We start from the raw sequence: 23,439 nt of genomic DNA on the forward strand, positions 1-23,439 counted from the left end.
TGATGTCACGCGCCTATCAGATACCCGACATCACCAACCCAGTCAGTAAGAAATAAAAAATAGACAACAAAAAAAGTTTTATTTGAAAAAACACTCCCCACATTCCTTCTTTCACCAATTTATTGACAAGAACAATCAAATCCGGGTCCGGCGTAATCCAATAAGGGGGGGTCCCACGACGATCCATACCATAGTCACTGTCCCAGTAAGTGAAGAACAGAAGGTTCCCCATTGGCTGGGAGAGTAATGCTCATGGTTAGATGAGATCATTACCTGCTGTGATGATCTCCTGCAGTCCTGCCATTAGCGCTGTCACTGCCTTCTATGCCCGCCACGTTGTCAGCAGTATTGCGAGAGCCCGTGACGTCACCGCCAGTGACAGTCTTGGGCCGCGGGCATAGACAGCAGTGACCGCGGTGACGTCAGGAGGCAGGAGATCGTCACAGCAGGTAATGATCTCATCTCACCTCCTGACAGCAGCGCCCGTCATCCCCACAGCTGCACGCACTGCTGTGTGTCAGTGTCTGCCTGCGCTGCAGCGTGACAAGCTGCTGATACTGCGGGCAGACACTGACACTGCAGGGCAGGCAGCCGCGGGGCCGGAGCGGGACACAGACTGCACGGGCACCTGGAGGTCACACGGAAGTGCTTCTGTGCGGCGTCCAGGGAGTGTGATGTCTGTGTTTACTCTGCTCCGCTTCCTCTTCTGTCATAATGACATCACTTCCTGCAAAACCGCAGGCAGCGATGTACATTACCGCAGGTAAATCGCGGCTATACCGAGGGTATACCGCACATCATTTGCTACCTGCGGTATACCCCCGGAATTTCGCGATTACATTACAGTGAATGGAGTGAAATACCGGGGGTATAACGCAGGTACCTGCGGAAAAGAAGTGACATGCACATTTTCTAAAGAAATTTTCTCAAGAAAATCTTCACAAAGAATTTTCTTGAGAAAAAAACGCAGCGTGCGCACAGCTATTTTTTTTTCTCATAGGTTTTGCTGGGAAATGTCTGCAGAAAGATTTCAAACATTTCTCAAGAAATTTCCGCAGCAAAACCGTGGGTAAATCCGCGGGTAAAACGGCCTAGTGCGCACATAGCCTTAAAGGCCAAAAGTGAACAAAAACATTTTACTCAAAAACAGAAAAAAATGGGAGGTATAGGGCTCCCAAATATTAAAAACTATTATGTTTCTAACTTAAACAGTCAGAGGCTAATAGAGGGAAGCAATTTATTTCCTTGGATGGATTTAGAGATGTCCTCTGTTAATTACCAACCCATAAAATCTTTAATTTTAACTCGCCTAACCAACCCTTCTACTCCTCCTCCAAACTCCCCCACTTTATACGCTATAATAAGAGCATGGAAAACTTTGGCCAAAACTTTGACTAATTTAAAAAATAAAAATCATCATCTTAGAAATACTCCCCTAAAAATGTTGCAGATTTTGGATAACTCAGAAATTCCCCCAACATGGCAGGAGTCAAATCTATAAACGATTGGAGACATCTTTAACGAAAAATACTTTGTATTCATCCTGGATATAAAGATCAAACACAAGGTCCCAGACTCTGATTTTAAGGCCCTCATCAAATTTAGGGAAATTTTAAGGACAAAATTATTATTTACAAACCCCTTTCTGAAATAACCTGCATGTTATTCTGTAACCCAACCAGAATGTCCCTATGGTGTTGTAAAAATATCTACAACTACTTCAATAACAATCAAACGTTCCACAAGAGCCAATATATGCTAAGATTGGGAAAAAGATTTGGGTAAGAGCTTAAGGCTATGTGCGCACGTTGCGTACAGTTCACTGCAGAAATTTCTGCAGCGATCTGAAGAGCACATGTGCGCTTTAAATCGCTGCAGAAATGTCCGTAGTGAAGCCGATTCCATGCGCTCTGCCTGCAGCTCCTCCCATAGACAGAGCAGGAGCTGCCGGCAAAGCGCACGGAAGAAGTGACATGTCACTTCTTTTTACGCAGCGCTTCGGCTACTGCGCTCTAAAACACCACGTGCGCACGGCCCCTGCACAATCTCCATAGACTGTGCAGGGGACGCAGGACGCATGCAGTTACGCTGCGCTACAAAGCGCAGCGTAACTGCATGTATTTACGCAACGTGCGCACATAGCCTTACGGATGAGGAATGGTAGAAAGCCATTTCACTAACCTATTCTTCAAATGCATGTGCCTCTCTCCATCAATCTCACTTCAAAATTCTCTCGCGTTGGTATCTCACTCCATGCAGACTTGCTAAATTTAATACAGAGACATCCCCTTTATGTTAGAGGGATTGCGACGAGAGAGATACTCTACTCCACATTTTCTGGAGTTGTCTGAGATTGAAGAGTCTCTGGGAAAATATTTCTAGTCTGATTAATCAGATTACTAACGCCACAATTCAGGTAACTCCCCAAATGGCCCTGCTTTAACTTAATTTGGAAAATTTTGATCCTATATATAGACCTATCCTAACTCATTTATTTCTAGCTTCTAATTGGAAGAAACCTACGGTTCCCACCATCTCTGAGGACGTAGAGACAACTTCTCTTCACAACAACTTCGAGAAGTACTTTGCTACCATTAACAATGCCTTTGCCTCCTATTACTAAAGATGGGATCACTGGAATAGTTTTATACAAGGTATTACATAAATAAATAATTTATAACTACTTAAAAACCTTTTCATAACATGAATCCTTTTATTCAAACCTTCAGTCATGCTTTCTTGACAATATGCTTATATTCCTAAAATGGAAGGCTGTTAACATGGTTGAGATTTGTTTACGTTCATTGTTCTTCCTTTTACCCACTCCCTCTTCACCTTGTTTTTCCTTGCCTCCACCCTCCTCCCCTTTTCATCCCCAATAAAGCAATGACTTTACCTCCCCCTCCCCTCTCTCTTCTCTTTTTCTATACCTATCCCCCCAGATAAAAAAAAAATGTATTCATACAATAGATCTCCACATGTATTGAAATAATGGTATGCTACGCATAATAATATCTTGATTGTGTGGATTTGATATGTTATTCTGTTAACGTTAATTTAATAAAAATATATGAAAACAAGTGTATGGCCTTACTGTCTATATTAAGCGTCAATAGTAATTTCTCAGCCCAAGTCTCCAGCTTACATAAACCTCTGTAATATTACATTATTCTCCTTTGTGTTGATTATGTGAACATTTGATATGCTGTCTGGCCTATTGCTTAAAATTAGGTCTTGAAGTGTACCTCTCTTATTATTGCATGTGTCCTATGATAAACTTGCAGGTTTTTGCTGCCCAATTTATATCAGGGTAGCTGAATTTCTTCATCCTGATTTGCTGCCTCATCCATTTGCTTTAGAAGGATCTTTTCTGCTGCTTTCATTATATTTGAAGACTTGTAACAAACCCCTATCAGTATTTCATACATTTTCCTATAGCACAGCTGCACCCTCCCAGTTGAGGCGAAGCCCATCTCTATCGCAGAGACTATAGTCAATAGAGAAGTCATCCCAGTTCTCCAGAAGTTCAAACCCCTCATTCCTACACCAATTCATGTGCCACTGATTCATCTGCCTAATTTCCTGCTCCTTTCTGGTTTGGCACATGGTACAGGTAATATTTCGGAGAATTCAGACTTCAGTGTCCTTGATTTAGGCTTACAGCCAAATTCCTTGAAATCACTTTAAAAAAGTATTTTCCGCCTACCTTTAACTTTCTCATTGACCCAACAGCTGGGTCCTCACCAGATGCCTCCAAATAATCGGTCAACCTGAGCAATGTGTCCAATTTGGGTGCCAGAAAGACAACACACTATTCAACCACTTCATCTGTCTTTGTGACAGATTGCCTTGTCTGTTCCGATTACAGTGGAACCTTGGATTACGAGCATAATTGGTTCCAGGCGTGTGCTCTTAAACCAAGTTACTCTTATATCAAAGTGAATTTTCCCATAGGAAATAATTGAAGCGCAGACAATGCGTTCCACAACCTAAATATATTTACTGTATTTATACAAACTGATTATAGTAATACAAAATAATGTACTGTATTCATGTAAAATTATTACAGTACACTAATACAAAATACTGTACAGTAAAAACATATAAAACAAATTAAACTACACATTACCTTACAATAAAATTGTTGGTGTGCGGGAGGCACAATATTTAGAGAAAAAATGATGTATAAATATGACAATCTTTAATTTGGTACAATACATAAAAAAAACACACCCCAAATCTATTCTCCAAAAAATAAGGGCAGAACTAAGCCAAATGTGGGGTAGGAAAACTGCACAGGCAATTATGTTACAGTACAACCAATGTGCTGTACTGGTTAGCAGAAAGAAAGTATAATGCTGTATCCACAAATGCAAATTGATAGACATGCTGTATAGTATATACTGTAATGTGCAATGGTATACTGTGTACAGTACATATGTACAGAAAGTTACCTCCAGAGCGGGTCAGAGCATGGTATAAGGACTGAACCACAAGTGTGTGCAGGGAATATTTGCTCTTATGGCAAAGCATTGCTCTTAAGCCAAGTTACAAATTTGTAAAAAGCTTTGCTTGTCTTGCAAAACGCTCTCAAACCAAGTTACTCTTAAACCAAGATTCCACTGTATAATGGAATCCCCCCACTACTAACACCTGTCTGGTCTGCCCTGTGCTCCTGTTCCCCCACCCCCTTATTGGAGCACACACTCCATTAGTTTTCAGACATGTTTTACTGCAGCAATGCTACCCCTGCATCGGCACCCCCCCCTTCATCTGCAAACTTAGCAAAATTGTTAGGATGTACCAGATCAGGACTAACCTCCCTAACTCTCTTCCCTCTACCCCTCCTTCTGTCAGCCAGCTAGCTGCCCCCCATCACTTTCACCTTAACATAGTCACCCTGCAGCATAAGATCAAACAAATGACATAATTTCCTTTTATTTGGACCCCAGTACTCTCAACCTCAGTATGTCTCAAGATTTCAGTACAGACTTTATTTACAAGTCCCGAGTCTTAAGGCCCCTTTACACGCAACGACATCACTAACGAGATGTTGTTGGGGTCACGGAATGCGCGACGCACATCCGGCCTCGTTAGCGACGTTCTTGCGTTTGACACGTAAGAGCGACCGCTAACGATCAAAATTACTCACATAATCGCTGATCGTTGACACACCGTTTATTTTCATAATATCGTTGCTCGTGCTGGACGCAGGTTATTCGTCGTTCCTGAGGCAGCACACATCGCTACGTGTGACACTCCAGGAACGACAAACAACACCGTACCTGCGTCCTCCGGCAACGAGGTGGGCGTGTCTTTTTTTCGGCTGCTCTCCGCCCCTCCGCTTCAATTGGCCACCTGCCGTATGATGTCGCTGTGACGCCGCACGAATCGCCCCCTTGGAAAAGAGGGAGTTTGCCGGACACAGCGATGTCGCTAGGCAGGTAAGTATGTGTGACGGGGACTAACGATATTGTGCGCCACGGGCAGCGATTTGCCTGTGACGCACAAACGAAGGGGGCAGGTGCGATTGGCAGCGACATCACTAGCGATGTCGCTGTGTGTAAATGGGCCTTTAGAGTCAGGAACACATACGCTGGTGCAGCATTACCATCAGGAGGATTGATTCTCTGCTGTCTGAAGGCCATCAATGGGGTTTGTGCCCCTAACAGTCCATCACAAAAAGAAACAACCACCTCATGAATTAAGGGCTCATTCAGATGTCATTTTTTCCTGTATAAGTGCTGGAGACTTGTCCAATATTGAGCGTTGGGTCAATCTCCCTGTTGCAGGTGTTTGAAAGAAACTTGAGAAACAGCCATCTGTTCTTTTTTTCATCCGAAGAAAACTGATGAAACTCTAATGGTAAAAACGAACACTGACCAAACTCTATTGACACTGATAAAAAACACAAACAAAAAAAAACCCACTGAAGAAACTGGACCATTTTTTGTGTACGAGATGTCACTGACGTGTGAAAGAGTTCTTAAATTAAGTTCCACACTGTTCAAGCACTTGGGACTGCAACTTTCTTTTTTCTTGATTGCAAAAAGGTAATTATCATACAGCATGCGCAAGGATTGAAGATGCTAGATTAAAACCTAAAAAGTAGAGCTGTGGAATAGTCAGCTATAAAAGCGTTTTGTAGAGCAAACAGTTTGTGAAAGCTCCCATTTAAAATCAAGTCGACATTTAATTGTCTAATGTACAGTAAAAAGAGATATTCAGAAAGCCTGGAATCAAGTTGGTCTAGCGCCTACTATTTTGTCTGTGCATTTTACATCAGAAATCAAAAGCTTTAGAAGAAGCCAAATAAAACACTCCTATTTACCTTCCACCTCCCAAGAACAATAATCCTAGGGCCATGTGGTGTGCCAAGTGGAAGCCATAGTTCATCTCGTCACCAGTCTTCTTGTGCATAAATCTGCACAGCTGAAGAACTCGAAGATTGCCAGAACCCGCCATCACCATGGAAAGAGATAAGAGCACCACACTCAGACACGTCTCAAGGTTATAATGACCTGTCTTGGAGAGATTTAAGAACGATGTGTCTTCATTATGTCTACCACATAAATCATGATAGAATATAAATACAAAATAATAGATTGTAAAAGATTGCAAGATAATTCATCCTTCATATTAACTCAAAATTGGAGTATGTTGTGATATACGTGGATCTTGTTGTGGCTCTATGGTGAACTCTAATCTGAATAAGCATTTCCATCCACTATACACAAATATATATATGTGTACGTAGTGTTCGCAGATATAGACCATATACAGCTCTGGCACAAATTAAGAGACCACTTCCTAATTTTCAGCTTTTCTCTTTATAGGTATATTTTTGAGTAAAATGTAAATTGTTCTTTTAAGCTACAAACTACTGACAACGTCTCCGAATCTCCAAGGAAAACATTTTGTATTTATTTTCTGAAAATTAAAAATGGTCAAAATAACAAAACAATGCATTGCTTTCAGACCTCACATAATGCAAAGAAAACAAGTTCATAATCATTTAGAAACAACAATACTAATGTTTTGACTCAGGAAGTGTTCAGAAATCAATATTTTGTGGAATAACTTTATAATTTTTAATCACAGCTTTCATGCATCTTGCATGCTTTCCACCAGTCTTTCCCACTGCTTTTGGGTGACCTTATGCCACTCCTGGTGCAAAAATGTAAGCAGCTCTTCTTTGTGTGATGACTTCTGACTATCCATCTTCCTTTTGATTACATTCCAGAGGATTTCAATGGGGTTCAGGTCTGGAGATTGACCTAGCTCTGTGGCATGGCGCATTGTCCTGCTGGGAAAAAACAGTCCTCAGAGTTGGGGAATATTGCCTAAGCAGAAGGAAACAACAGTTTTTCCAGGATAACCTTGCATGCGGCTTGATTGGGTCAAAAAATCTGAAAATTCGGAAGTAGTCTTTTAATTTGTACCAGAGCTGTATATGGTAGGTCAATCAATGTGTGGATGAAGAACCATCACATCAAATCCCTGTCATGGCCAGCCCAGTCTCCAGACCTGAACCCCATTGAAAACCTCTGAAATGTAATCAAAAGGAAGATGGATAGTCAAAAGCCATCAAACAAAGAAGAACTGCTTACATTTTTGCGCCAGGAGTTGCATAAGGTCACCCAAAAGCAGTGTGACAGACTGGTGGAAAGCATGCTAAGATGCATGAAAGCTGTGATTAAAAATGATAAAGTTATTCCACAAAATATTGATTTCTGAACATTTCCTGAGTTAAAACATTAGTATTGTGGTTTCTAAATTATTATGAACTTGTTTGCTTTGCATCATTTGAGGTCTGAAAGCAATGCATTTTTTTGTTATTTTGACCATTTCTCATTTTCAGAAAATAAATACAAGCTTTTTTTGCCTTGGAAATTTGGAGACATGTCAGCAGTTTATAGAATAAAAGAACAATTTACATTTTACTCAAATATATCAATATAAAGAGAAAACAAAAAAAAACAAACTGAAAATTTGGAAGTGGTCTCTTAATTTTTGCCAGAGACAGACACACACACACACACACACACACACACACACACACACACACACACACACACACACACACACACACACTCTCAGAGTGACAATTTGCTCTTTTGACCCATTGGAGTGGTAATGTATACATTTGGTTCCTAGATAAGGTGCAACATTTATTCAACTTACTGTGCTAGCTTGGCCAGACAAACATTCAAAGTCTTTAGCAAATTTACACTGTAAAAGAAAGCAAGTGATCAGATATAATCTATGTATGGCCATAGAGGTTTAAGAAATCCAAACTTACCAGACAGTTGAAAGCAGCCAGGTTTGCAGATCCTGCAAATCGAAACCCTAAAGCTAGACAAGCTCCGGCAATAATGTAAACATAAGCTTGTCTGGAAAAGATTCAAAAACACAAACATCAGGAACAAAGGGCACAGGAAGGTCACTGCCATGATTATGTATTATATGCGGTTATACAGATGCAATAAGATCCAGGAGAACAATATCCAGTACATAATATAACATGTATGAATTTGTGCATGTTATAAGCGAAAACGTGATGTCTCAGATGTGTATAATACAAGGGAACCTGCCACGTACAGAAACGATATTTACCCACAGATACAGAGTTTATCTGCACATAACCAAATTTTAAATCGTTTGTAGCTGGCTTACTGGTGCAGCGGCTGCAGGGAGACCATGAAGTTTTATTCTCCCTGCAGTTGCTCACTTCCAGTTATCAGAGCAGTGTAGGAAATAGGAAAAATGTGCAAAATAATTCAGCTTTTTTTGTCTAATTTTGAAAATCCAAAAATGAGAAGTCACAGATGCATTTCTGATACGCGTCCTTACTCATGAAGAAAAAAAACAATCTGAAATTGGTAGCTATTTATGTCATATTCAACTGGAAAAGACTACGTTTAATAAACCTATCCAGAAAATGTAACCCTACATTTGGGAAAGAGGCATGAAAAAAAACACTAACAGAAACCAAACAACAAAAATGAAAATACAAAATATACATACGTATATAAAGACCTAAAAGAGATAACACATAAAAATACTAAAACAAAAAAAACGATTAAAATAAATTTAAGCCTGCTTTACATGCTTCAATTAATCGTGCGATCGCACCCGCCCCCATAGTTTGTGCGGCACGGGCAATTTGTTGCCAGTGTCGCACAATGCTGTAACCCCCCGTCACACGTACTTACCTTCCAAACGACCTCGCTGTGGGCGGCGAACATCCACTTCCTGAAGGGGGAGGGACGTTCGGCGTCACAGCAACGTCACACAGCGGCCGGCTGATAGAAGTAGAGGGGCAGAGATGAGCGGGACGTAAACAACCCGCCCATCTCCTTCCTTCAGGATTGCCGACGGCCGCAGGTAAGCTGCAGTTCATCGTTCCCGGGGTGTCACACGGAGCGATGTGTGCTGCCCCGGGTACGATGAACAACAGGACGTGCGATTTTTAGAAAATGAGCGACGTGTCAGCGATGAACGAGAAGGTGAGTATTTCTGCTCGTTCATAGCTGTCACACGCTACGATATCACTAACGATGCCGGATGTGCGTCACTTACGACGTGAACCCGCCGACATCTGGTTAGATAAATCGTAGCGTGCAAAGCCCGCTTTACTCATAATGATAATGTCATGCTGCATATTCATACCAAGTGGTACTCTATTTGCAACATATATATCCACCAGGATTACCTATTTATAAGTTTCCTCTTAGGATCCCCCTTCGAATCAGTTTAAAACATCACTCTATTCCTACAATACTAAATTTATCAATATTGCCATTATGCTGATCAAAAAATATTTTGAGGCTGTAGAGCTTTTTAATCTCATTCTGTTCGCATCTGATATATACTGTATATACGCATTCTGATGGACACCCTTAACTGACCTGTAGTGCAGCCTACATATTGTATGTTGCAACTAACACGTAATAGAGTACACTACAAATGTTGTATTGCAAATAATATGTTTTAATACTATACTTATTAGTAACCATAGAAACAAAATGATTTGGCACAAAAAAGCGCCATATACTGTACATCTAAAGTGACCACATTCATAAAAATCAGAATTCCGCAACAAAAAAGGTGTGGTTAATTTTTCAGATGAAAACAATTATTGCCTAATATTAGGGCTTTTCTGGCCACACAGTGCACCGGTGATTTTAGAATTTTGTTAAGTTTTTTAACAGCATAGGAATGAAGGGAATTTTGTTTACTTACCGTAAATTCCTTTTCTTCTAGCTCCTATTGGGAGACCCAGACAATTGGGTGTATAGCTTCTGCCTCCGGAGGCCACACAAAGTATTACACTTTAAAAAGTGTAACCCCTCCCCTCTGCCTATACACCCTCCCGTGCATCACGGGCCCATCAGCTTTGGTGCCAAAGCAGGAAGGAGGAAACTTATAAATTGGTCTAAGGTAAATTCAATCCGAAGGATGTTCGGAGAACTGAAACCATGAACCAAAAGAACAATTCAACATGAACAACATGTGTACACAAAAGAACAACAGCCCGAAGGGAACAGGGGCGGGTGCTGGGTCTCCCAATAGGAGCTAGAAGAAAAGGAATTTACGGTAAGTAAACAAAATTCCCTTCTTCTTTGTCGCTCCATTGGGAGACCCAGACAATTGGGACGTCCAAAAGCAGTCCCTGGGTGGGTAAAAGAATACCTCGATAAAAAGAGCCGAAAACGGCCCCCTCTTACAGGTGGGCAACCGCCGCCTGAAGGACTCGCCTACCTAGGCTGGCATCTGCCGAAGCATAGGCATGCACCTGATAGTGTTCGTGAAAGTGTGCAGACTCGACCAGGTAGCCGCCTGACACACCTGCTGAGCCGTAGCCTGGTGCCGCAATGCCCAGGATGCACCTACGGCTCTGGTAGAATGGGCTTTCAGCCCTGAAGGAATCGGAAGCCCAGAAGAACGGTAGGCTTCAAGAATCGGTTCCTTGATCCACCGAGCCAAGGTTGACTTGGAAGCCTGCGACCCCTTACGCTGGCCAGCGACAAGGACAAAGAGCGCATCCGAACGGCGCAGGGGCGCCGTGCGAGAAATGTAGAGCCGGAGTGCTCTCACCAGATCTAACAAGTGCAAATCCTTTTCACATTGGTGAACTGGATGAGGGCAAAAAGAAGGTAAGGAGATATCCTGATTGAGATGAAAAGGGGATACCACCTTAGGGAGAAATTCCGGGACCGGACGCAGAACCACCTTATCCTGGTGAAACACCAGGAAGGGGGCTTTGCATGACAGCGCTGCTAGCTCAGACACTCTCCGAAGTGATGTGACTGCCACTAGGAAGGCCACCTTCTGCGAAAGGCGTGATAGAGAGACATCTCGCATCGGCTCGAAAGGTGGTTTCTGAAGAGCCGTTAGCACCCTGTTAAGATCCCAGGGTTCCAGCGGACGCTTGTAAGGTGGGACTATGTGGCAAACTCCCTGCAGGAACGTGCGGACCTGCGGAAGCCTGGCTAGACGCTTTTGAAAAGACACGGAAAGCGCCGATACTTGTCCCTTGAGAGAGCCGAGAGACAAACCCTTGTCCATTCCGGATTGAAGGAAAGAAAGAAAAGTGGGTAAGGCAAACGGCCAGGGGGTAAAACCCTGATCAGCGCACCAGGATAAGAAGATCCTCCAAGCCCTGTGATAGATCTTGGCGGACGTTGGTTTCCTGGCCTGTCTCATGGTGGCAATGACATCTTGAGATAACCCTGAGGATGCTAGGAGCCAGGACTCAATGGCCACACAGTCAGGTTGAGGGCCGCAGAATTCAGATGGAAAAATGGCCCTTGAGACAGCAAGTCTGGACGGTCTGGGAGTGCCCACGGTTGACCCACCGTGAGGTGCCACAGATCCGGGTACCACGACCTCCTCGGCCAGTCTGGAGCGACGAGGATGGCACGGCGGCAGTCGGACCTAATCTTGCGTAACACTCTGGGCAGCAGTGCCAGAGGAGGAAATACATAAGGCAGTCGAAACTGCGACCAATCCTGAACTAATGCGTCCGCCGCCAGAGCTCTGTGATCTTGAGACCGTGCCATGAATGCCGGGACTTTGTTGTTGTGCCGAGACGCCATGAGGTCGACGTCCGGCGTTCCCCAGCGGTAACAGATCTCTTGAAACACGTCCGGGTGAAGAGACCATTCCCCTGCGTCCATGCCCTGGCGACTGAGAAAGTCTGCTTCCCAGTTTTCTACGCCCGGGATGTGAACTGCGGAGATGGTGGAGGCTGTGGCTTCCGCCCACAGCAGAATCCGCCGAACTTCTTGGAAGGCTTGACGACTGCGTGTGCCGCCCTGGTGGTTGATGTACGCGACCGCCGTGGCGTTGTCCGACTGTATTCGGATCTGCCTGCCCTCCAGCCACCGCTGGAACGCCTTTAGGGCTAGATACACTGCCCTTATCTCCAGAACATTGATCTGAAGGGAGGACTCTGTCGGAGTCCAGGTTCCCTGAGCCCTGTGGTGGAGGAAGACCGCTCCCCACCCTGACAGACTCGCGTCCGTCGTGACCACAGCCCAGGATGGGGGCAGGAAGGATTTTCCCTTCGACAAAGAAGTGGAAGAAGCCACCACTGAAGAGAGGTTTTGGCTGCCAGTGAAAGAGAGACGTTCTTGTCTAGGGACGTCGACCTCCTGTCCCATTTGCGGAGAATGTCCCATTGAAGTGGACGCAGATGAAACTGCGCAAAGGGAACTGCCTCCATTGCTGCCACCATCTTCCCTAGGAAGTGCATGAGGCGCCTCAAGGGGTGTGACTGGGCCCGAAGGAGAGATTGCACCCCTGTCTGCAGTGAACGCTGTTTGTCCAGCGGAAGCTTCACTATCGCTGAGAGAGTATGAAACTCCATCCCGAGGTAAGTCAGTGATTGGGTCGGTGTCAATTTTGACTTTGGGAAATTGATGATCCACCCGAACCTCTGGAGAGTCTCCAGAGCAATGGTCAGGCTGTGTTGACATGCCACCCGGGAGGGTGCCTTGACTAGAAGATCGTCTAAGTAAGGGATCACCGAGTGGCCCTGAGAGTGTAGGACCGCCACCACTGCTGCCATGACCTTGGTGAAGACCCGTGGGGCTGTCGCCAGGCCGAAAGGCAGTGCCACAAACTGAAGGTGTTCGTCCCCGATGGCGAAACGCAGGAAGCGTTGATGCTCTGGTGCAATCGGCACATGGAGATAAGCATCCCTGATGTCGATTGATGCTAGGAATTCTCCTTGGGACATCGAGGCGATGACAGAGCGGAGAGATTCCATCCGGAACCGTCTGGTTCTCACGTGTCTGTTGAGCAGTTTGAGGTCCAGAACGGGACGGAATGATCCGTCCTTTTTTGGCACCACGAACAAGTTGGAGTAAAAACCGCGACCACGTTCTTGAAGGGGAATGGGGATCACAACTCCTTCTGCCTTCAGAGTGTTCACCGCCTGAAAAAGTGCATCGGCTCGCTCGGGGGGCGGAGATGTTCTGAAGAAACGAGTCGGAGGACGAGAACTGAGCTCTATCCTGTAACTGTGAGACAGAATGTCTCTCACCCATCGGTCTTGGACATGTGGCCACCAGGCGTCGCAAAAGCGGGAGAGCCTGCCACCGACCGAGGATGCGGTTTGGGGAGGCCGAAAGTCATGAGGAGGCCGCCTTGGAGGCGGTTCCTCCGGCGGTCTTTGTAGGACGTGACTTAGACCGCCATGCAGAAGAGTTCCTCTGGCCCTTCTCTGACCTGTTGGACGTGGAGGAATGGGACCTGGCTAAGGGCCGAAAGGACCGAAACCTAGGTTGTATTTTTCGTTGCTGAGGTCTGTTTGGTTTGGACTGGGGTAAGGACGAGTCCTTTCCCTTGGATTGTTTAATAATTTCGTCCAATTGCTCGCCAAACAAACGGTCGCCAGAAAATGGCAAACCGGTTAAGAACTTCTTGGAAGCAGAGTCTGCCTTCCATTCGCGTAGCCACATGGCCCTGCGAACTGCCACCGAATTGGCGGATGCTACCGCTGTACGGCTCGCAGAGACCAGGACGGCGTTCATGGCGTAGGACGAAAAGGCTGACGCCTGAGAAGTCAAAGACACAACTTGCGGAGCAGAGGTACGTGTGACCGCATTAATCTCAGACAGACAAGCTGAGATAGCTTGGAGTGCCCACACGGCTGCAAAGGCCGGAGCAAAAGACGCGCCTATGGCTTCATAGATGGATTTCATCAGGAGCTCTATTTGCCTGTCAGTGGCATCCTTGAGCAATGAACCATCTGCCACTGATACTACTGATCTAGCCGCCAGTCTAGAGACTGGAGGATCCACCTTGGGACACTGAGCCCAACCCTTAACTACGTCAGGGGGGAAGGGGTAACGTGTGTCAGTAAGGCGCTTAGTAAGCGCTTGTCCGGAAATGCTCTGTGTTTCTGGACAGCATCTCTGAAGTTAGAGTGATCGAAAAACGCACTCCGTGTACGTTTGGGAAACCTAAACTGGTGCTTCTCCTGCTGCGAAGTCGACTCCTCTATAGGTGGAGTTGGGGGAGAAAGATCTAGCACCTGGTTGATGGACGCTATAAGGTCATTTACTATGGCGTCCCCTTCAGGTGTATCTAGATTGAGAGCAACGTCAGGATCAGAGCCCTGAGCTGCGACCTCCGCTTCATCCTCCAGAGAGTCCTCATGCTGAGACCCCGAACAGCGTGATGAAGTCGGGGAAGGTTCCCAGCGAGCCCGCTTAGCCGGTCTGGGACTGCGGTCCGTGTCGGAGTCCTCACCGTGGGACCTAGGTGTCACCCCAGGAGCACTTTGCTGCGCCGACCGAGAGGGGCCTGGGGGCGATGAACTCACAGTGCCCTGGGCCTGTGTTACCGATCTGGACTGCAAGGCTTCTAGTATCTTAGCAGACCATTTGTCCATAGACTGAGCCATGGACTGTGAAAGCGACTCAGAGAGTTTCTCAGCCAAAACTGCAAACTCTGTCCCTGCCACCTGGACAGTGGAAGCCGGCGGTTCTACCTGAGCCGAGGGTCCCACCAGTGCCCGAGGCTCCGGCTGAGTGAGTGCCACAGGGGCCGAGCATTGCACACAGTGAGGGTAGGTGGAACCTGCAGGTAACATAGCCGCACAAGAGGTACAGGTTGCAAAATAAGCCTGTGCCTTGGCACCCTTGCTCTTTGCGGACGACATGCTGTTGTCTCCTCTGAGAGTGATCAGTGAGGGTATATAGCCAAAAGCAAAATAATGCGGCCGAACAGAGAAAATGTATACAATATATATATATATATATATATATATATATATATATATATATATATATATATATATATATATATATATATATATATATATATATATATATATATATATATATATATACACACTTCGGCACCTAGGGGGGCCAGCACCTGGTAACTGGTGTGGCTTACCGACCGCCCAAAGCGGTTGTGTGTCCACCAGATTCCCCGCCTGGGCCTGCCAGAGCTGTGGAGCTCGTTCTGAAATCCTCCACCTGCAGAAGTGATTGTAACAATGACTGCCAGAGTTCTAAGGGGAGGAGGGAGCCGTGGGCGTGACTAATAAAGTGCGGGAATCTGGTGCCCCACAGTGCTCAGTGAGGGGGGAGGAGAACACCTAAGTATGCTCCAGCCCTCACTGCCGACGTCCAGTCGACCGTCCCGCCCTTACCCCTGACTGGCAGGCCCGGGGGCGGGAGTTATGGTACTAGGCCGCAGAAGCCGGGGACTAAATTTAATAACGCGGCCGACGAACAGGCGCGGTCGGCGCGGTAGTCCCGGTCGTCAGAGAAAAACAGCAGCCGCTGCAGCGTCTGTAACACAGGCGCTCCATGCGCCGTCCCCAAGGGGACACAGAGTACCTTTTAGATGCAGGGCCTGTCCCTGATGATACCCAGTCTCCTGTCCCCCAGGGGCTGCGGAGGGAGCCCGGTCCCAGTGAAAGGTGACTGGTTAGGATCCCACTTCTCCCAGAGCCTCTAAGGGATGGGGAAGGAAAACGGCATGTGGCTCCAGCCTTTGTACCCGCAATGGGTACCTCAACCTTAACAGCACCGCCGACTTAGTGGGGTGAGAAGGGAGCATGCCGGGGGCCCCGTGGGGGCCCTATTTTCTTCCATCCGATACAATCAGCAGCTGCTGCTGACTAAAATGTGGAGCTTGCGTGAATGTGTGCCTCCTTCAACACAAAGCATAAAACTGATGGGCCCGTGATGCACGGGAGGGTGTATAGGCAGAGGGGAGGGGTTACACTTTTTAAAGTGTAATACTTTGTGTGGCCTCCGGAGGCAGAAGCTATACACCCAATTGTCTGGGTCTCCCAATGGAGCGACAAAGAAATTTATTTTCATGCTTTTAACTTCCATAAACTCCACACTAAAAATAGTAGAAAAGGTAATTTTGTCAGCATTTGGAGACACAGAAAAAGAGAATTTTGTTACTTACCGTAAATTCTTTTTCTTATAGTTCCGTATTGGGAGACCCAGACCATGGGTGTTTAGCTTCTGCCTCCGGAGGACACACAAAGTACTACACTTAAAAGTGTAGCTCCTCCCTCTGAGCTTATACACCCCCTGGTAGCCAGTCCTAGCCAGTTTAGTGCAAAAGCTGAAGGAGAATAGCCACCCACAAGTAGAACCGAGTAAGAACCGGAACAACCGGAGACTCTGTCCACGACAACAGCCGGTGATAACACACGGAACAAGAAAATTGCCAACAGGCAACAGGGAGGGAGCTGGGTCTCCCAATACGGAACTATAAGAAAAAGAATTTACGGTAAGTAACAAAATTCTATTTTTCTTTATCGTTCCTTTGGGAGACCCAGACCATGGGACGTTCCAAAGCTGTCCCTGGGTGGGAATAAACAGAAAAAACTAAGAAGTAGGTGGAGCCTAACTTCACAAGTGGGCGACAGCCGCCTGAAGGATGCGTCTGCCCAAGCTCGCATCTGCCGAAGCATGAGCATGCACTTGGTAGTGCTTCGAAAAGGTATGCAGGCTAGTCCAAGTGGCAGCCTGACAGACTTGTTGAGCCGTAGCCTGGTGCCTAAAAGCCCAAGAGGCACCGACAGCTCTGGTCGAGTGTGCTTTGATCCCCGGCGGGGGAGGCACCTGAGTACTCTGGTAGGCGTCCGAAATGGTCGATCTAATCATACGGGCCAAGGTCGGCTTAGAAGCAGAGAGACCCTTGCGCCGCCCTGTGGTTAGCACAAAAAGAGAGGTGCACCGCCTAAGCGCAGCGGTGCGAGCCACATAAATCCGGAGAGCACGCACCAGATCTAGAGTATGCAGCGCTTTCTCAAAGCGATGAACAGGGGCCGGACAGAAGGAAGGCAAGGAAATATCCTGGTTAAGGTGGAAGGGAGAGACCACCCTAGGAAGAAAGTCCGGGGTCGGACGGAGAACTACCTTGTCTTGGTGAAAAAACAAAAAAGGTGACTACGAGGAGAGCGCAGCCAAATCAGAGACTCTCCTGAGAGAAGTTATGGCAACTAGAAAGGCCACCTTTTGAGAAAGATGATACAAAGAAACCTCCCTAAGAGGCTCAAAGGGGGGTTTCTGCAATACCGTGAGGACCAAGTTAAGGTCCCAGGGATCCAAGGGCCGCCGATAAGGCGGAATGATGTGAGACGCACCTTGCATGAAGGTGCGGATTTGAGCCAGCCGGGCGAGACGCCGCTGGAACAGCACTGATAGAGCTGAGACTTGTCCCTTGAGAGAGTTGAGGGACAGTCCTAGCTGCAGACCGGACTGTAAAAAAAGACAGAAGGGTCGGCAACGAAAATAGCCAAGGAGAATGGCCGGAAGAGCGACACCAGGACAGGAAAATTTCCCAACTCCTGTGATAGATCTTGACGGAGGAAGACTTACGGGCCCGAGTCATAGTGGTGTGAGGAAAGAGTTAACCTTTTTCACTGCCTTAGAAAAATAATAGAAATTCATTCTCCCTGGCAAGACCGAACCAGACTTATTTGCGTAATAAACTGTGAGACTAACCTCAAGGACGCAGAATGTTTTGACTTAAGAGACGACTGACAAACATCTTGTTATGGGAATAAGAACGCAACAGCTTGTTATGGGAGTATAAGTCATTATGTTAATTTCTTTTGCTGGGAATATGTAATTCACGCCTTTAATGAATATGTATGCTGCATAGTTACGCCCTAATCAAATCTGTATAACCTTGTAATGTAAACAAAATAATACAGTTTTCTTTTTGGGAGCCGCACGTCTCCTAGCCTTTACGTGTATAACGGTGTCTGCCTGTTTTCATTGAAGGCTAAAGGGAGGGCAGAGGGGGGTCACCGGTACCCTCTCTGCATTCGGACATTGCTGGCAATAGCTGTGACTGTTAGGTCAACCTAACATTATCTGGCGCCCGAACAGGGACCCGTGTTTCTAATCCCAGGACGCAGTGGATTGTCTTGCCAAGCCGAGGAGGAGGTGACCAGACGTGGGGACCAGAAACACCTGGCCAGGTAAGAGTTGAACCTTATTCTTCTCTTTATGCTCCCCACATCTGATCTCCCCTCTCCTCAACGCGCAAAATGGTACACTGTGAGTAGATACTGGGTTATTGGCGGGTTTCTACTGAACTCTGAGAGAGCCTTGCCAGCTGATGTTTTTTGTGCCTTGTTTGGTTGTTTGCTTGTTTGTTTCTCTGTGTTTCTCTGCCTCTCCGTGTGTCGCGGGTCTGTTCTCCTGCGCTTTACTTCTGTGCTGTTGTCCTTGTTGGTTGTCATAGATCCCATACATCAGTGAGTGTTGAAAGGGAATAGTGTACCTGCTCTGTCCAATGGATGTGATATTCACTGCCCTAGTGTTAGTGGGAATAGCCCTGTTTGCATTGCTATCGGATATAGAGTGTATCTCTGTTACAAGAAGGGCAACCCAGCGCCATTCAACATTCTCAGCCCCCTCTGAAGTTAGGACACCATCTTTCAGTAGGAATACAAAAGGAGTTAGTCTCTGAGTATCTCCAGGAAAGGTGGTTCTAGACCTCACCTTAGGTAGGAATACAAAAGGAGTTAGTCTCTGAGTATCTCCAGGATAGGTAGGTTTAGTCCAAAGGACGTTCAAGGGTCTAAAAGCTTAAGAAGATAGAAGAAGAATGGTGCAAGGAATATCAAAAGACAGAAGAGCTGGATGCACCCTGCAACATCTCATTACGTGTTATCATGGCAAAAGAACAGCCAGTCAGTCCAAGGAAGTTTTTTTTAAGACATTTGGATTGAAGGGGAAGGATCAATTGGACCCCAACAAATGGGATACAATAACAGCTACTAGAGCAGGAGTGATAGCAGATAAATCATGGACTAAACTGATCAGAACTCTTTCTGACATGGCAAAAGAAGGGAATTTTGTTACTTACCGTAAATTCCTTTTCTTCTAGCTCTTATTGGGAGACCCAGACGATTGGGGTGTATAGCACTGCCTCCGGAGGCCACACAAAGCAATTACACTAAAAAGTGTAAGGCCCCTCCCCTTCTGGCTATACACCCCCAGTGGGATCACTGGCTCACCAGTTTTAGTGCAAAAGCAAGAAGGAGGAAAGCCAATAACTGGTTTAAACAAATTCTCTCCGAGTAACATCGGAGAACTGAAAACCGTTCAACATGAACAACATGTGTACCCGCAAACAAACCAACAATCCCGAAGGACAACAGGGCGGGTGCTGGGTCTCCCAATAAGAGCTAGAAGAAAAGGAATTTACGGTAAGTAACAAAATTCCCTTCTTCTTCGGCGCTCTATTGGGAGACCCAGACGATTGGGACGTCCAAAAGCTGTCCCTGGGTGGGTAAAGAAATACCTCATGTTAGAGCTGCAAGACAGCCCTCCCCTACGGGGAGGCAACTGCCGCCTGCAGGACTCTTCTACCTAGGCTGGCGTCCGCCGAAGCATAGGTATGCACCTGATAATGTTTGGTGAAAGTGTGCAGACTCGACCAGGTAGCTGCCTGGCACACCTGTTGAGCCGTAGCCTGGTGTCGTAATGCCCAGGATGCACCCACGGCTCTGGTAGAATGGGCCTTCAGCCCTGATGGAACCGGAAGCCCAGCAGAACGGTAGGCTTCAAGAATTGGTTCTTTGATCCATCGAGCCAGGGTGGCTTTAGAAGCCTGCGACCCTTTGCGCTTACCAGCGACAAGGACAAAGAGTGCATCCGAACGGCGCAAGGGCGCCGTGCGGGAAATGTAGATTCTGAGTGCTCTCACCAGATCTAACAAATGTAAATCCTTCTCATACCGATGAACTGCATGAGGACAAAACGAAGGCAAAGAGATATCCTGATTAAGATGAAAAGAGGATACCACCTTCGGGAGAAACTCCTGAATAGGACGCAGCACAACCTTGTCCTGGTGGAAGACCAGGAAGGGAGCCTTGGATGATAGTGCTGCCAGCTCAGACACTCTCCGAAGAGATGTGATCGCTACCAGAAAAGCCACTTTCTGTGATAGTCTAGAAAGTGAAACCTCCTTCAGAGGCTCGAAGGGCGGCTTCTGGAGGGCAACTAGTACCCTGTTCAGATCCCATGGATCTAACGGCCGCTTGTACGGGGGTACGATATGGCAAACCCCCTGTAGGAACGTGCGCACCTTAGGAAGGCGTGCCAAACGCCTCTGAAAAAAGACGGATAGCGCCGAGACCTGACCTTTAAGGGAGCCGAGCGACAAACCTTTTTCTAACCCAGATTGCAGGAAAGAAAGAAAGGTAGGCAATGCAAATGGCCAGGGAGACACTCCCTGAGCAGAGCACCAGGATAAAAATATCCTCCACGTTCTGTGGTAGATCTTAGCAGACGTGGGCTTCCTAGCCTGTCTCATGGTGGCAACGACCCCTTGGGACAATCCTGAAGACGTTAGGATCCAGGACTCAATGGCCACACAGTCAGGTTCAGGGCCGCAGAATTCCGATGGAAAAACGGCCCTTGGGACAGTAAGTCTGGTCGGTCTGGGAGTGCCCACGGTTGGCCGACCGTGAGCTGCCACAGATCCGGATACCACGCCCTCCTCGGCCAGTCTGGGGCGACAAGTATGACGCGGCTGCAATCGGATCTGATCTTGCGTAGCACTCTGGGCAGGAGTGCCAGAGGTGGAAACACATAAGGGAGCCGGAACTGCGACCAATCTTGCACTAGGGCGTCTGCCGCCAGCGCTCTTTGATCGCGAGACCGTGCCATGAAGGTTGGGACCTTGTTGTTGTGCCGTGACGCCATTAGGTCGACGTCCGGCACCCCCCAGCGGCGACAGATTTCCTGAAACACGTCTGGGTGAAGGGACCATTCCCCTGCGTCCATGCCCTGGCGACTGAGGAAGTCTGCTTCCCAGTTTTCTACGCCGGGGATGTGAACCGCGGATATGGTGGAGGCTGTGGCTTCCACCCACATCAGAATCCGCCGGACTTCCTGGAAGGCTTGCCGACTGCGTGTCCCCCCTTGGTGGTTGATGTATGCCACCGCTGTGGAGTTGTCCGACTGAATTCGGATCTGCCTTCCTTCCAGCCACTGCTGGAAGGCTAGTAGGGCAAGATACACTGCTCTGATTTCCAGAACGTTGATCTGAAGGGTGGACTCCTGCTGAGACCACGTACCCTGAGCCCTGTGGTGGAGAAAGACTGCTCCCCACCCTGACAGACTCGCATCTGTCGTGACCACCGCCCAAGACGGTGGTAGGAAGGATCTTCCCTGTGATAATGAGGTGGGAAGAAGCCACCACTGCAGAGAGTCTTTGGCCCTCTGGGAAAGGGAGACCTTCCTGTCCAGGGATGTTGGCTTCCCGTCCCATTGGCGGAGAATGTCCCATTGAAGTGGACGCAGATGAAACTGCGCAAACGGAACCGCCTCTATTGCCGCCACCATCTTCCCGAGGAAGTGCATGAGGCGTCTTAAGGAGTGCGGCTGACTTTGAAGGAGAGCCTGCACCCCAGTCTGTAGAGACCGCTGCTTGTCCAGCGGAAGCTTCACTATCGCTGAGAGAGTATGAAACTCCATGCCAAGATACGTCAGTGATTGGGTCGGTGACAGATTTGACTTTGGGAAGTTGATGATCCACCCGAACGCCTGGAGAGTCTCCAGTGCAACATTCAGGCTGAGTCGGCATGCCTCTTGAGAGGGTGCCTTGACCAGTAGATCGTCCAAGTAAGGGATCACAGAGTGTCCGTGAGAGTGCAAGACTGCTACCACTGCCGCCATGATCTTGGTGAACACCCGAGGGGCTGTCGCCAGACCAAATGGCAGAGCTACGAACTGAAGATGGTCGTCTCCTATCACGAAGCGTAGAAAGCATTGGTGCTCTGTAGCAATCGGCACGTGGAGATAAGCATCTTTGATGTCTATTGATGCTAGGAAATCTCCTTGAGACATAGAGGCAATGACTGAGCGGAGGGATTCCATCCGGAACCGCCTGGCGTTCACATGCTTGTTGAGCAGTTTTAGGTCCAGAACAGGACGGAAGGAGCCGTCCTTTTTTGGAACCACAAAGAGATTGGAGTAAAATCCTCGCCCCCGTTCGAGAGGGGGGACAGGGATCACGACTCCTTCTGCTCTTAGAGAGTCCACCGCCTGCAGCAGGGCATCTGCTCGGTTGGGGTGTGGGGAGGTTCTGAAGAACCGAAGTGGAGGCCGAGAACTGAACTCGATTCTGTACCCGCGAGACAGAATGTCTGTTACCCACCGGTCTTTGACCTGTGACAGCCAAATGTCGCAAAAGCGGGAGAGCCTGCCACCGACCGAGGATGCGGAGGGAGGAGGCCGAAAGTCATGAGGTAGCCGCTTTGGAAGCGGTTCCTCCATTTGCTTTCCTGGGGCGTGAGTGAGCCCGCCAGGAATCTGAGTTCCCTTGTTCTTTCTGAGTCCTTTTGGACGAGGAGAATTGGGCCTTGCCCGAGCCTCGAAAGGACCGAAACCTCGACTGCCACTTTTTCTGTTGAGGTTTACTTGCTCTGGGCTGTGGTAAGGAAGAGTCCTTACCCTTGGACTGTTTTATGATTTCAGCCAATGACTCACCAAACAGTCTGTCTCTAGATAATGGCAAGCTGGTTAAGCATTTTTTGGAACCAGCATCTGCTTTCCAGTCCTTTAACCACAAGGCTCTGCGCAAAACCACAGAATTGGCGGACGCCATAGCGGTACGGCTCGTAGATTCTAGGACAGCATTGATAGCATAGGTCGCAAACGCAGACATTTGCGAAGTTAGGGACGCCACTTGCGGCACTGCTGGATGTATGAAAGCATCCACCTCCTTCGCACAAAGCAGAAAACTGGTGAGCCAGTGATCCCACTGGGGGTGTATAGCCAGAAGGGGAGGGGCCTTACACTTTTTAGTGTAATTGCTTTGTGTGGCCTCCGGAGGCAGTGCTATACACCCCAATCGTCTGGGTCTCCCAATAGAGCGCCGAAGAAACAGCCCACGATCAAGGTTGGATATACCATGAAGAATCAG

The 23,439-nt window shown here is 47.3% G+C and overlaps 1 protein-coding gene across 1 annotated transcript in view; it reads right to left on the bottom strand.

Annotated features, from left to right (window-relative positions):
• ANAPC1 (anaphase promoting complex subunit 1) overlaps positions 1-23,439 on the bottom strand; it is a 348,684-nt gene that overhangs the window by 67,661 nt on the left and 257,584 nt on the right. Inside the window, exons 35-37 of the mRNA XM_075339585.1 lie at positions 8,303-8,393; positions 8,185-8,232; positions 6,332-6,525 (exon numbers count right to left, since the gene is read on the bottom strand). Coding sequence (XP_075195700.1) covers positions 6,332-6,525; positions 8,185-8,232; positions 8,303-8,393 — 333 coding nt within the window. The remainder of the gene's footprint in view (positions 1-6,331; positions 6,526-8,184; positions 8,233-8,302; positions 8,394-23,439) is intronic.

Source organism: Anomaloglossus baeobatrachus, chromosome 3 (assembly GCF_048569485.1).
Source record: "Anomaloglossus baeobatrachus isolate aAnoBae1 chromosome 3, aAnoBae1.hap1, whole genome shotgun sequence".
NCBI lineage: Eukaryota > Metazoa > Chordata > Amphibia > Anura > Aromobatidae > Anomaloglossus > Anomaloglossus baeobatrachus.